Source organism: Prunus persica, chromosome G7 (assembly GCF_000346465.2).
Source record: "Prunus persica cultivar Lovell chromosome G7, Prunus_persica_NCBIv2, whole genome shotgun sequence".
Taxonomy (NCBI): domain Eukaryota; kingdom Viridiplantae; phylum Streptophyta; class Magnoliopsida; order Rosales; family Rosaceae; genus Prunus; species Prunus persica.
The window spans coordinates 19,492,099-19,505,406 of NC_034015.1; the positions used below are offsets into that span (position 1 = coordinate 19,492,099).

General features: G+C 37.1%; 2 protein-coding genes across 3 annotated transcripts; both read right to left on the reverse strand.

Annotated features, from left to right (window-relative positions):
* On the reverse strand, nucleotides 320-3,903 carry LOC18769657 (IAA-amino acid hydrolase ILR1-like 4). Its single transcript, XM_007201990.2, has 5 exons — nucleotides 3,319-3,903; nucleotides 3,009-3,134; nucleotides 1,699-2,013; nucleotides 1,033-1,161; nucleotides 320-909 (listed from the first exon to the last, which is right to left on the reverse strand). The coding sequence occupies exons 1-5, from the start codon at nucleotides 3,676-3,678 to the stop codon at nucleotides 502-504; spliced, it is 1,338 nt and encodes a 445-aa protein (XP_007202052.1). The 5' UTR covers nucleotides 3,679-3,903; the 3' UTR covers nucleotides 320-501.
* LOC109950226 lies at nucleotides 5,630-10,282 on the reverse strand. 2 transcript variants are annotated; one of them, XM_020568368.1, is made up of 4 exons: nucleotides 9,232-10,282; nucleotides 7,988-9,025; nucleotides 6,789-7,880; nucleotides 5,630-6,560 (listed from the first exon to the last, which is right to left on the reverse strand). In XM_020568368.1, exons 1-2 carry the CDS (start codon nucleotides 9,537-9,539, stop codon nucleotides 8,146-8,148), a joined length of 1,188 nt encoding a protein of 395 aa, XP_020423957.1. In that variant the 5' UTR covers nucleotides 9,540-10,282; the 3' UTR covers nucleotides 5,630-6,560; nucleotides 6,789-7,880; nucleotides 7,988-8,145. The 2 variants fall into 2 exon arrangements, with proteins under 2 accessions (XP_020423957.1, XP_020423956.1); XM_020568367.1 differs by having other exon boundaries at nucleotides 5,630-7,880.

A 13,308-nucleotide genomic window follows, 5' to 3' on the forward strand; every position in this document is an offset into this window, starting at 1 on the left:
AAAGTTTTAGGTTCATAATGAGCAACATGCCACATTGTCACATGTGCAGCATCTTTATTATCAGTATTGTGAAGGTAGGTTTTCGATTTAAATGAGACAATTATTGGCATTGCAATTAAATATTAGCTAATGACTTATACTCTGCTTTGTTGAAGGGATCGGTGGGGTCTATACATTAACATAAAATCCATGTATAATAGAACTACATTGGCCATAATTTGTGAAGAACAGTGAGGAGGAACATTACTAATTAGGAACCATTACTATTTAAATAAGGATATTTTGATATTCTTCAATGAAAATGGGTTTAAGTTGTTAGTTTGAAAGAAGAACAAAATTTCCACTCACTATGAACACAACAGGTTTATCACATCATGAACAGGTTGGCTGAATTATTGATAAAAGGTCAGCTTTACATGGCGATGATACTAGCATCAAATCTGCAAGCAGTTCATAATGTGGTTTACATGAGTAGAGCCCTTAACTATCAATCCTAGAGCTTCACAATTCATCATGAAAGCTCCCTTTCGGCAAAGTAGATTTGGGTTGATTTTCCAGGAGGTATCTTGTGGCCAATGATGCATGCAATGCTGCTCCATATGGAAGAACGTCTTCATTTACTCTAAAGAACGGTGAATGCCCTGATTCAAACTTTCCTTGAGACTCATTCTTCATACCAACAAAGAAGAAGTATCCCGGAATTGCTTCTTGATAAAATGAGAAGTCTTCTGCACCCATCATGGGTTGCCTTTCCAATATGTTCTGAGGGCCCAACAAATCACCTGCAACATTTCGGAAGTGTTCGTGGAGATTTTTGTCATTAACAGCCACAGGGTAAAAGGGCTTATCCCTTTCATTGAATAGGACTGTTGCATTACACCTCTGTACACTGGCTTGCCTAGTGATAACCTGCAATTCAGATAAAGAATTAACATTTACAATGTGACATTGTAAACGAAATCAATAAAGACAGCAAAGGGTATTTTTTACTTCAGCACTCAGTCAGGATGCCGAAAGTAAAGGGAGGAATACCTCTTCAATTCTTTGTTTAAGTTGGATAAAGCTTTCCTTTGAAAATGCCCTGAACGTGCCACCAATTGTAACAGAATCTGGAATAACATTGAATGCACCACCACCTTGGAATTTTCCAACGGTAACAACCTGCAAGATATACTTTCATATAACTAAATGGATATGAAGTAATCACGGCACTATTCCTTGCAAAGGGGTCTAACAAGCACATGAAGTAAGAGGTTAACATTTACCCATGAGTGAGTGACAGCATAGGGAAAAGAAAACATTTAATTACTTTCTATATTTGAAAGCAAAAATGATCTGGGTAGAATTTTCACTTCAAATTTTATGGGACAGAGAGGATTTTATTGCAACGGAACAATAAAATATGCGTAGTGCAAAACAAAGGGGTCAAGAAGATCAAGGTTCAAAAGTAAAGAAGAACCAAGGTACAGGAATAACAGGAACTAAAATGGATTATGGAACTAAAATAAATCATTTATAAAAAAGATACTGATACGACATATAATTGGAAGTTCCATTCCATACGGCTGCTGCAAGAACAATACAAGTTTTTACTTCCACACAGTTGCACTGCTTGGGCTATTTTGATTTGATGGGTTACTTGAGAGATATAAAATGACACAAGCAGATGAGAGGGAGAGGGAGAGACAGAAAGAGAACCTGTGATTCCAAGGGGTCAGCTTCACGTGAAACAAGATGTTGCAGACTAACAATGACATTGGAAGCAGCCAAGATTGGGTCTATTGTGTGCTGTGGAATGGCAGCATGACCCCCCTTCCCACTTATTACTGCCTCAAAAAAACCACTCGCAGCAAAAAAAGGGCCACACCTGGTGACCACTGAACCAATGGGGTAATCAGCAGCGACGTGCAACCCAAAGATGGCACCAACATGCTCCAATGCCCCTTCATCTAACATTTTCTTTGCTCCTCCACCTCCTTCCTCAGCTGGTTGGAAAACAAGAACAACTGTTCCCTATAAGAAACATAACAAATAACTAAGAAAACTTTCTTTTGGAGATAAGAGATGTATTACATGAGACCACTATTCAGCTGACAGAAAACAATGGAATATCTAATAATGCAGCTCTATAATCAAATATCCCAATAAAGGAAAGATAGAGCTCTTTATGTAGAAACATTAGTGAGCAAGCAACTTCTTATGCTACATTCAAAGTACATTTTCATAAAATTGACAATCCACTGAAGAATACAACGCTTGCGCTACAATGACATAGGGAAGTTAACAAAAATGCAAGTGAGAAAATAACTTACGGTGAATGTGTCATTGATGCTAAGTGTACTTAATATGCCAATAACCCTACTAAGAAATACACACACTTAGCAATCTATAGACTAAGTACTATGCTCGACCCTGGTAGCTGGCTACATCATAATGCAATTCCAACTTCCAGTGGGCACTCCAAAAGTCAATTCACATCACCATGTTTCCTCCCTCCTTATTATGTCATCTATTTACTGATACACTTTTGGTAGTCACATCTTTAACTTGATGACAATTACTATTTAGGGGTCTAAGCTCTTCTTTTATAAGTAAACTTCTGGGAAGCTAAGTCAAACTGCTAATGTGTGCAACCACATAACATCCAGCCAAGAAATTCAACACATATGAGGATTGATAATCTCAATCAGCTTACCTGCATGCTTCTATATGGGGATTGTCAAACATGGGACACATATGTATAATGATTTTGTATTTTTTTAATTCCCTGATGTTTTGTGTAACAGCAGAGATGAATCAGGAACCATGTATCCCCATCTGAAATGACAATTTTTAATGTATAATTGCTTTATGAAATTGTCAAAAGTCCATGCCAGCACGATGTTCAAGGTTATGTAACTACTTCAACCCATAAAATTAACCAGTAAAAAGAACACAATTGGTTCACATCAACCAAAATCCAACTTCACGACAAAATGGATATTCTAGAAATAGAAGGACAAGGAAACCTGTAATTCGTGGTGATGCTCTTGAAGTATCTTTGCAGCACCAAGAAGCATGGCAACATGAGCATCATGTCCACATGCATGCATCTTCCCTGGAACTTTACTCTTGTGCTCCCACTCCACACTCTCCTGTACCAAAAGAAAACCCAATACTTGTCATCAATTTGTCTTTAGCTTTAGTTCAAAATAACAGTCAATATTAATGATTAATTTCCAACTCTCTCAAGTCCAGCACTAAAGGTCCAACATGAATATAATCCTACTCAAACATTGACAAAAACTAAATCTATAAAGCTCCAAAATTCTACTAAACCTGCATAGCTAGAGCATCCATATCCGCTCGAATTGCAACAAAAGGCGGTCCACCAGTCCCAATAAAGCCAACAATACCAGTTTCAGCCAATGGGTATTTGTAAGGGATGCCCATCTGGTCAAGCTCAGCTCTGATAAGCTTACTAGTCTCAAATTCCTCAAAACCGAGTTCTGGGTTTTCATGTATTTTCCTTCGAACACCCACCATAAAATCAAAAAGCTCCTGCCTTTTAGCATGGTCGAGGAACTTAACTGGGATTTGAGCCACCTCTTCCGGGCTCAAAGAATGGTCTGAAGAAATGAGAAGTGGCATGATCACCACAACTATGAAAATCAAAGAGACCCATTTGCAGAGAGCCATTGATTGCAAGAACTGAGCTTGTGAATCTGATGACTGAATTGGAGAATTTGAGAGAGTGGGTTAAAATTTTGGGTTAGGTAGGAGTGAAAGCTAAAGATGCAGGTGACTCTGCTCTCAGAAGGGTACCAACAAAACAATCCAAAGACGGTGACCTCATCATACGAGGGATGAGAAACCAACCGTTTTAGAGCTCCAAGACTCGTAGATGATAGGCGCTAATGGCAGAACGTCATCAATCGAAGGGAATTTTACACACGTGACATGATTCCAAAGGAAACGACCTGTCGTTTTTTTTTAATAACAATATTCATAATTTCATTCTGTAGCATTCTGTAGGACATCGTCTGCTTAATTTAACATTAGTATCATAATAATTTCATTGTCTATAATAAATTTGTACATCACCAATATGATGGTAGTCTAATGGTACTTCTCTTCTCAATCGTCAAAGGCTAGCTCTAGTCTAATGGTATTTTTTCTCGTGTTCCCGAATTCAAATCCTCTACCATTAATATAAGAAAAAAGAAAGAACACTTAATGGGATAGCTGACTTTGTTTGTGCAAAGTCATATTTACATATGGGGGATTCTACCATCAAATTCACATGCAGCTCACAGGCTGCAAGTGGTTTACATGGGTAGAACCCTCACTTCATCCTAGCGCTTCATAACTCATCATGAGAGTTCCCTTTTGGCCAAGTAGATTTGGGTTGATTTTCCAGGAGGTACCTTTTGGCCAATGATGCATGCAATGCTGCTCCATACGGAAGAACATCTTCATTTTATTCTAAACAACGGTGAATGCCCCGATTCAAACTTTCCTCAAGTCTCATTCTTCATACCAAGAAGGAAAAAGTATCCTGGAATAATTACTTCTTGATAAAATGAGAAGTCTTCTGAACCCATCATCGGTTGGCTCTCCACTATGTAGTGATGCCCGAGCAAATGTCCTGCAACATTTCGGAAGTGTTAATGCAGATCTTTGTCGTTAACAGCCATGGTTGGGTATAGGGCTTATCGTTTCCATTGAACATGACGGTTGCACTGCACCTTTGTACACTGGCTTGCCTTGTTATAACCTGCAACTCCAATTCTTATAGAATTAACATTTTGTGATAAGACATTGTAAAAGAAATGGACAATCAGCATACGATATTTGTCTTCATGTTCTTTGTTTAAGTTGGATAAAGCTTTCCTTTGAAAATGCTCTGGACGTGCCACCAATTGTAATATGGAATAACATTGAATGCACCACCTCCTTGGAACTTTCCAACTGTAACAACCTGCAAGATATATTCGCTAGCTTTCATGAAAATGAATGGATACGGAGTAACGGGGGCACTATTCCTTGCAAAGGGGGTCTAACAAGCATATTAAAGAGAAATTATAGAATACTATGATAGTATGGCCACGTGGTACCTCTTGTACATGTAAACAAGATGTTAACATTTAATTCACGTGAGTGAGTATAAGGTGAATGAGATACTAGTTGCTATGTGTGATAAAACAAAGGTCTTTAGTGAACCTGTCAATCCAAGGGGTCGGCTTTACGTGAAACAAGATGTCGCAGCAGACTAGGGATTACACTGGAAGCAGCCAAAACTGGATCTATATATCGCTTGCTGCGGCTTTTGAGCACAGTCAAAAAAATTTATCTGGGATTTGAGCCACCTCTTCCGGGCTCAAAGAATGGTAATTGGGAAGTGGCATAATCACTAATATGGCTAAGAAAATCAAAAAGACCCATTTGAGCAGAGCCATTGCTTAAAGGGATGAGCTTGTGAACCTGAAGATTGAATTGGAGATTATGAGAGAGATGTTAAATATTTGGGCTTTGTGGGAGTGAAAGCTGAAGATGTATGGGTCTCTCCTCAGAAGGGTTCCAGAAAACTGATAAAATCCAAACAAGGTGGACCTCATCAGATAAAAAAGGATTTTCTCAGAGCAATTTGAAACGTGATGGCTTCTATTTCAGTTTCCATCTTTAGTCCCAAATAGATTCCCAGAACCATTTTGGTGTCCAGCAAACAAACCAATCCGATCAAAATGACCCGCAGTTCTTGTTAGAAACTGAATAATCCAAACATCAGATAACATAGGATCCAGTATTGGTCGTCCACAAGAGTGAACATAGAAAAGCATAGAAATCCTCTACCATTAATATATAAAAAAGAAAGAACACTTAATGGATATCTGACTTTCTTTGTGCAAAGTCAGATTTACATATGGGAGATTTGGGTAGAACCCTCACTTCATCCTAGCGCTTTATACCTCATCATGAGAGTTCCCTTTTGGCCAAGTAGATTTGGGTTGATTTTCCAGGAGGCACCTTGTGGCCAATGATGCATGCAATGCTGCTCCATACGGAAGAACGCCTTCATTTATTCTAAACAACGGTGAATGCCCCGATTCAAACTTTCCTCGAGTCTCTCATTCTTCATACCAAGAAGAAAAAAGTATCCTGGAATAATTACTCTTTTGTAAAATGAGAAGTCTTATGAACCCATCGTCGGTTGGCTCTCCACTATGTAGTGATGCCCGAGCAAATGTCCTTCAACATTTCGGAAGTGTCAATGCACATCTTTGTCGTTAACAGCCACGGTGGGGTATAGGGCTTATCGTTTCCATTGAACACGACGGTTGCACTACACCTTTGTACACTGGCTTGCCTTGTTATAACCTGCAACTCCAATTCTTATAGAATTAACTTTTTTTATAAGACGTTGTAAAAGAAATGGACAATCAGCATACGATATTTGTCTTCATGTTCTTTGTTTAAGTTGGATAAAGCTTTCCTTTGAAAATGCTCTGGACGTGCCACCAATTGTAATCTGGAATAACATTGAATGCACCACCTCCTTGGAACTTTCCAACTGTAACAACCTGCAAGACATATACGCTAGCTTTCACGAAATTGAATGGATACGGAGTAACGAGGGCGCTATTCCTTGCAAATGGGGTCTAACAAGCATATGAAAGAGAAATTATAGAATACTATGGTAGTATACCACGTGGTACATTTACATTTAATTCACTTTAACATGAGTGAGTATAATAATGTGAGTGAGATACTAGTTGCTATATGTGACAAAACAAAGGTCTTTAGTGAACCTGTCAATCCAAAGGGTCGGCTTTACGTGAAACAAGATGTTGCAGCAGACTAACGATTACACTGGAAGCAGCCAAAACTGGATCTATATGTCGCTTGCTGCCGCTTTTTAGCAGAGTCAAAAAAAAAAAATTATCTGGGATTTGAGCCACCTCTTCCGGGCTCAAAGAATGGTAAATGGGAAGTGGCATAATCACTAATATGGCTAAGAAAATCAAAAAGACACATTTGAACAGAGCGATTGCTTAAAGGGATGAGCTTGTGAACCTGAAGATTGAATTGGAGATTATGAGAGAGATGTTAAATATTTGGGCTTTGTGGGAGTGAAAGCTGAAGATGTATGGGGCTCTCCTCAGAAGGGTTCCAGAAAACTGATAAAATCCAAACAAGGTGGACCTCATCAGATAACAAAGGATTTCCTCAGAGCAATTTGAAACGTGATGGCTTCTATTTCAGTTTCCATCTTTAGTCCCAAATAGATTCCCAGAACCATTTTGGTGTCCAGCAAACAAACCAATCCGATCAAAATGACCCGCAGTTCTTGTTAGAAACTGAATAATCCAAACATCAGATAACATAGGATCCAGTATTGGTCGTCCACAAGAGTGAACATAGAAAAGCATAGAAATAGGACTAGGAAAAAAAAAACCAAATTAAGTTCACAGCTTGAGGAAAACCAATCCAGCAAACAAGAGCAAGCCATAAAGGATAAAGATAAAACTCAAAAAAGCAAAAGTAGAACCAGTTCACAGCTTGAGGAAAACCAATCCATAAAAGATTAACACAGTACCACAGTTTCCATCTTACTTTCGGAAGAATCAAGACAAAATTATCATAAATATATAATTAAAATAAGCGGAAGTCAACAAAGACAAATTAAAATGATCTAAACCAAGTTATAAGGAGATTTTTTATTCTAGGTGGTGGCTATCCAAGGGTTTTGAATTTTCATATTTCACAATTCTTAATATTCGATTCACGCATCATTGGTTTCTTCATGCTGCAGGTCTTCTATTTCCAGCTTTCATGGCAGTTATTTCTTCTTGTTTTGGCTGATTCATTCTAATCCAAAGGGTTCATCAACCTCGCACTCACTGAGTCATAAGAATGAGAAACTTTGTTATACACAAAATGCACCAGAATTCCAACCTACAAATTAAATGTTATCGATAAAAACACAAGAAACGTGAAGGAAACTTACGGTGTGAAGCAGAAAACAAGATCAAACCATTCAGAGCCTTTGATATCCACAGAATGAAGGGTTGAATATATGGTCTTGATCATATGTCTTCCTCCTTCTCCAACAACAATTTGAAACGTGGTGATACTAAGATATTGAACCTTGAGATATCCATCGCACTATCCAGTCTGGACATGGAAAAAGTCATGGTTCCCCAAATGAACCAAATACTGTGACCTGTCGTTAAACCATGGCAGCACCGGACACTCGAACTCAAGGCCTTGCAATATAAAAAGTTGTCTTAGGGAATAATGAATACCATTATTATCATCTTTGTCCATAGTAAAGGAGAATGCTATAATCTTTGACTCCCCATATAAGGCATAGATAGTCTCGTTTACAACCACGGCCCTCCCTTGGAAAGGAGGAGCACAATAAGCAGAAGTGTCAACTTTCACTCGATTCCAATCCTTTCTACCCACATGAAAAGCAACGACACCGAATTTCCCCCTCCTCAAGCCAGACAATGAAAACAAAATAGCACCATAACAAACGGCATAACCAGTTACTTGCATACGGGGGTCATAATCATCATAAAATGGAAAAGGAGTCATTTGCTTCCAAATCTTCTGATCATGATCATATCTCCCAAAGGAGGGCCCCGTAACTGGTGATAAGAAGGTTGATGGAGATGCGAGATAATAAACCTTGCCATATGCACACACAATATTTTCTAGTGATTTAGAGGCTGGGATAGGAGGAATAGATGAACATTTTGACCAACTCTCCGTGTCAACAATAAATCCACCATCATGTCCAATGCAATATAATTTGGAGTGGTTGAGAATCCGTGCAGCATCATGGCAAGAACCATTGCGAAACTTGGCAACATGTCTAACTACTGGGGATTCATGAGTGACTTCTCCTCCATGTTTGAATTTCACTTCATAGACTGCATTAGCATGCTCATCGTCCTCATAAGAAGACACGAATAAATATACAGATCTAGTTTCCCCTTGATTTACCGTCGTTGATGCATGCTCCCAATCCTCGGGCAAGCTGAACAGAGAAAAGAGATGTATAAAGTTAGTCAAGTTAATCTTTTCAAAGACCTGCCCTGCCTAGAGAGAATTTATCTGGTAGAAACTGGTTATTACATATTTCAAGCAAATTATTCAAAATGCATACAGCAGCGAGAGAAAACTTAAGCAAAATTCTCCGAGAAACTAAACAAAAAACAACAAGAACGAGAATTAAGTACCGACCTTGGGTAAACACCATCAGCCTCATGGTTGGGATTGCAGTACTCAATCACCGTGGAAGGTGGAAGCGGCTCCGTCATTACGGGTGGACCGGGGTGTCGTAAGCGAAGCTCCTGCGTTATTGATTTCGACCAATCCAACAGTTGGCCCAGAGTTTTCTCCATCTCCGATATCTTGCCCACAGATATCTCCATCTCCGATATCTTGCCCAGTAGATCATCTTGGTGTGAAGCCATCGTCAAGGCATGGCCTTGACTCGAGGTAAGCTCGGCGGCGGCCACGGAAATTTGAGATATACACCGATCTCCCATGATAGGGCCTTTGCTATTGGAATGCTTAAATTGAGGCAAAGCGGGAATTTAATTTAGGATTTGGGGCTGCCGCGGCAGAAGAGGCTGTATGATATGAAAGTTTCAAACTCTGCGGAAAATTCTATAAATATAAAGATAGAAGAGCAGATGCTGTCATTAATATCCGTAAAGTCTGAATTCCAAAGCATGTATTTATATAATGACCTAATTAATCTTGCGAGAAACAGGAATGTAATCCTATAACCTACTAGAAATAGGAAACTTATTAGTTATTTTCTTTTATATTTTTTTCTGAAGGAAGAAACAGAAAACCTTTCTATTTTTATTTTTATTTTTATTTTTTTGGGAAGGAAGAAACGGGAAACTTAATAGAAGAAGAAACTAACAAACATACCCCTTTTATGATTTTTGGTTTTGTTACTAGTTTTATGAGATTGAGTTTGTTACTCTTTTCTACGAGATTGGGTTTTAGGGCCAATTGAGTAAGCGGTTTAGTTCAAACTCCTATATAATCTACCTTCTTCTCTCCCTCCCTCTTGGATATCTCTTTCACTCAGTATCTTCTTTTGCTTCACTCTCGTTAATCAAAGGTGGTGTTATTGGACCACTCCACATATCTCGTACGTTTTTGCCTCATTGTCAACGACAATCAAAGGTTAGCTTATGCTGTCTCATTTATAACATAATTTTTGTTTTCTTTTGTTTTGTTTTGAACATGGAGGGTTTTTTTTTTTTTTTTTCCATTGTGGTGCGTGGTTGTTTTCTTTTTTATAAACTAGTTTTTGTTTTATTTTGTTTTGAACATTGCGTTGTTTTTTGTTAGAGTTGTGCTCAAGTGTTTTGTGAGAATACTGTTCGTTTTGAGCTCAAGTGTTTTCTACGGATAAGCTAACCTTTGATTGCTAGCATATTTATGTTGATGTGGTATGGTTTACTGTGGGATTTTTAATTTCTCTTTTTTGTTGGTCTTATTTAATCTCTCAGTGTTAGTCTTTTCAAATTTGTTATTCATGATGTTTTTTGGTCTTAAATTTTCAGGAAATGGAGGTTGATCATGATCCCATTGACACCGATTACATTGATTACATTAAAATTCAATGGCGCAAGAATAATTTAAAATACAAAGTAATGGGTTCTCGTATTAGCTTTTATAATTTTGATGTTGATTATGTTAACGGGAAACAACATTATGAAGGTGAGTTGTTCTTCAAGGAAAATAAACAAGGTGGAATGCCTGTGACATTTATGAATATGGATGCCAAGGCTGGAACTAAATTGAGTGTCGAAGAAATTTTTAGGTTGAATATTAAACTAACTGATAAAAGGATTCTCCGCCCATGGATGTATACATTTTGCAAACAGAAATCATTCAATGATGAATTATGCAGTGAGGCTGAAAGAAAGATGGTGAAGGGTTGGTGGAGCTTGTGTTATGAAAAGTTTGATAACACACTCACTGAATGGTTCGCCAAATTACAAAGCAAAGAAATTAGTGATCCTTGCAAGTTGAACTTCAATGTTGGAAATAAGTGCTTATCTGATTTCTGGCGTGGTACTATACGGTGAGCGGAATAGTATTTTTGTTATAGTGCTATAAATTTATGGTTTAGTTAACTAATGTATTTCATGATTTGACAGGGAATTAATAGAGGCAATTGCTTACATTCATGATTGTGGGCTCTTCCATGGTTCGTTGAAGGTATCTGGTAATTATGTTGTTGTTGGGGAACAAGTGAAACTATGTAACATCGGTGGTTGTTTGAAGAGCCTTAGAGTACATGATCAACATTCAAGGAAAATCCAAGATTTCAAAGATTTAAGGGACACTCTGAAGAAGTTGCTGACAATGGGACATAGTAAATGGCCTGAGCGTGATAGTTTTCTTAAATGTTTTGACGATCTTGCAAAATTATATGGGTAAGTTCTTTTGAACTTTATTTTTTTTGTGGAATATATGTTGTTACTTGTTTGTTTCTGAGTTTTCTTGTTTTTGTTTTTTTGTTTTTCTTTTCAGCTATGGAAAATATGTTGAGAAATTGAAGAAGCACCCCTTTTTATTAACTCCTTGTGAAAGGGTGAAACATATTGTCGGTATTTATTATGATGATAAGTTTTCCGTGGAGAATGAATTGAACCACAATGATAATTTTAATATGTTCCGAGGTTGGCCCAAAGACAGACATAAGTTCGAGCCGTTTTTGCGTAAAATACTTGAGACCGGTAAGGGTAAACAATATTCTGATCAACCGGCAGAGCTTTTAAGGTTCCTGCGAAACACATATCAGCATTATAGACAATATAGTGATGAGAAGGAAGGTATCAATATCGAGCACGTGGACACTATTTTCAGAACACGCTGGGTTTATTTTTTTGATAGGATTCATCTTATCAGTTAGATTGGCAGTGGATGAGGCATGTTTTTCGTGATCATAGCTTAGAGGAAGTTTCTTAGAGTACAACAACTAGATAACAGCAATTTGTATAAGATACTTTAATGCGTACTCTAAATATTTGTTTGTTTGTTTGTTTTTTCTTGGGTGCCTTTGGACATGAGTTACTTTATTTATATATATAAAAGTCAAGAATTTAATATCCTTTCCATCTCATGCCTTTGAGTAAAATTTCCCAAGCCATCTTATGAATATTTGGAAAATCAGCATAACTAGTAAGTCAATGACCTTGAAAACGAGCTCCTTGAACTCTAATATCATTATGAGAATGTCACGATCCAATCCGAGAATAAAAAATAAACCTGAATTAGGGTGCGTGAATTGAATGAAATAAAATAAAAGACTGAAAATTTGATTAAAATACATTACTCTTATATAAAATATATTGTCTTGCCTACTAATCGATATGAAAAACAAAATAGGTGAGGGATGAGCAAACCACCGCTTAGTGAGTAAATTATGTAATATGCCACTCAAGCAATGCCATGTTACACACTCTAGAAAATATCATAAGAAGATATACAATAATCCAAATCATATTACATCATTACTTCGTATCTTGGTTATCCTTCACAAATTGTACCCAGCACGTCACTGCCCTATTTTCCCGTCTCGTACATTTATCCTTCAAATACCTTGTCATTGAAGTTCTCATGTTCCATGAATAATACGTACTTCACAAAAACTCCAAATCAGTGGCAGAGCCATTAAGGGACCAGTGTGGTCCCAAGCCCCTACTCCATTTTTTCCAATTATATATATACTATATATGATAAGTGATATTGTATTATATTAGACTAGTTTTAGGATTTTTATCCTAAAATAAACAATATATTAGGTTCTTATTGTCTACAAATTAACCATAAAACTTCTTGATCTCTCATCTACTTATCTCCCTTAAAATTTTAAGGTTAGTTTATGAAATTTACACTAAAAACTCCTAAATTTATAACGTTTCTTTCTTTTTATTTTTTGTTTAACTTAAGCTTTGTGAATTTTTTATTTCCGTCCTTTTTTCATATATGAGTGCATTGAGTTGGGTACCTTAGTGTTGGGATTTATGAACCTTTTTTTTTTATTCTTCTTTATGTTGGAATATAAATTTTTAAGTAGTGTAGACAAATTTAAAATATGAAATTCATGTTTCTAAAAATAAATAAAAAAGTCATTACAATTATGATTGTGACGAATGTATATATTGTTAATTTATATCAAATGATACTATGAAGTGGGCCAAAATGAGTAGTTAGTGTCGAATTAACTTATTAAGCGATTAGCACTTTAGCGCTCTTATTCAAATGTGAAGGCCCCCTCTAATA

Excerpts from the sequence above, each read along its gene's own strand:
- LOC18769657 (XM_007201990.2), bottom strand. The coding sequence starts at position 3,678 with ATGGCTCTCTGCAAATGGGTCTCTTTGATTTTCATAGTTGTGGTGATC. Across the intron at positions 2,014-3,008 it reads AGCATCACCACGAATTACAG|GGAACAGTTGTTCTTGTTTT; the intron begins GTTTCCTTGTCC and ends TGTTTCTTATAG. Across the intron at positions 1,162-1,698 it reads CTGACCCCTTGGAATCACAG|GTTGTTACCGTTGGAAAATT; the intron begins GTTCTCTTTCTG and ends TATATCTTGCAG.
- LOC109950226 (XM_020568368.1), bottom strand. The coding sequence starts at position 9,539 with ATGGGAGATCGGTGTATATCTCAAATTTCCGTGGCCGCCGCCGAGCTT. Across the intron at positions 9,026-9,231 it reads GCTGATGGTGTTTACCCAAG|CTTGCCCGAGGATTGGGAGC; the intron begins GTCGGTACTTAA and ends TTCTCTGTTCAG.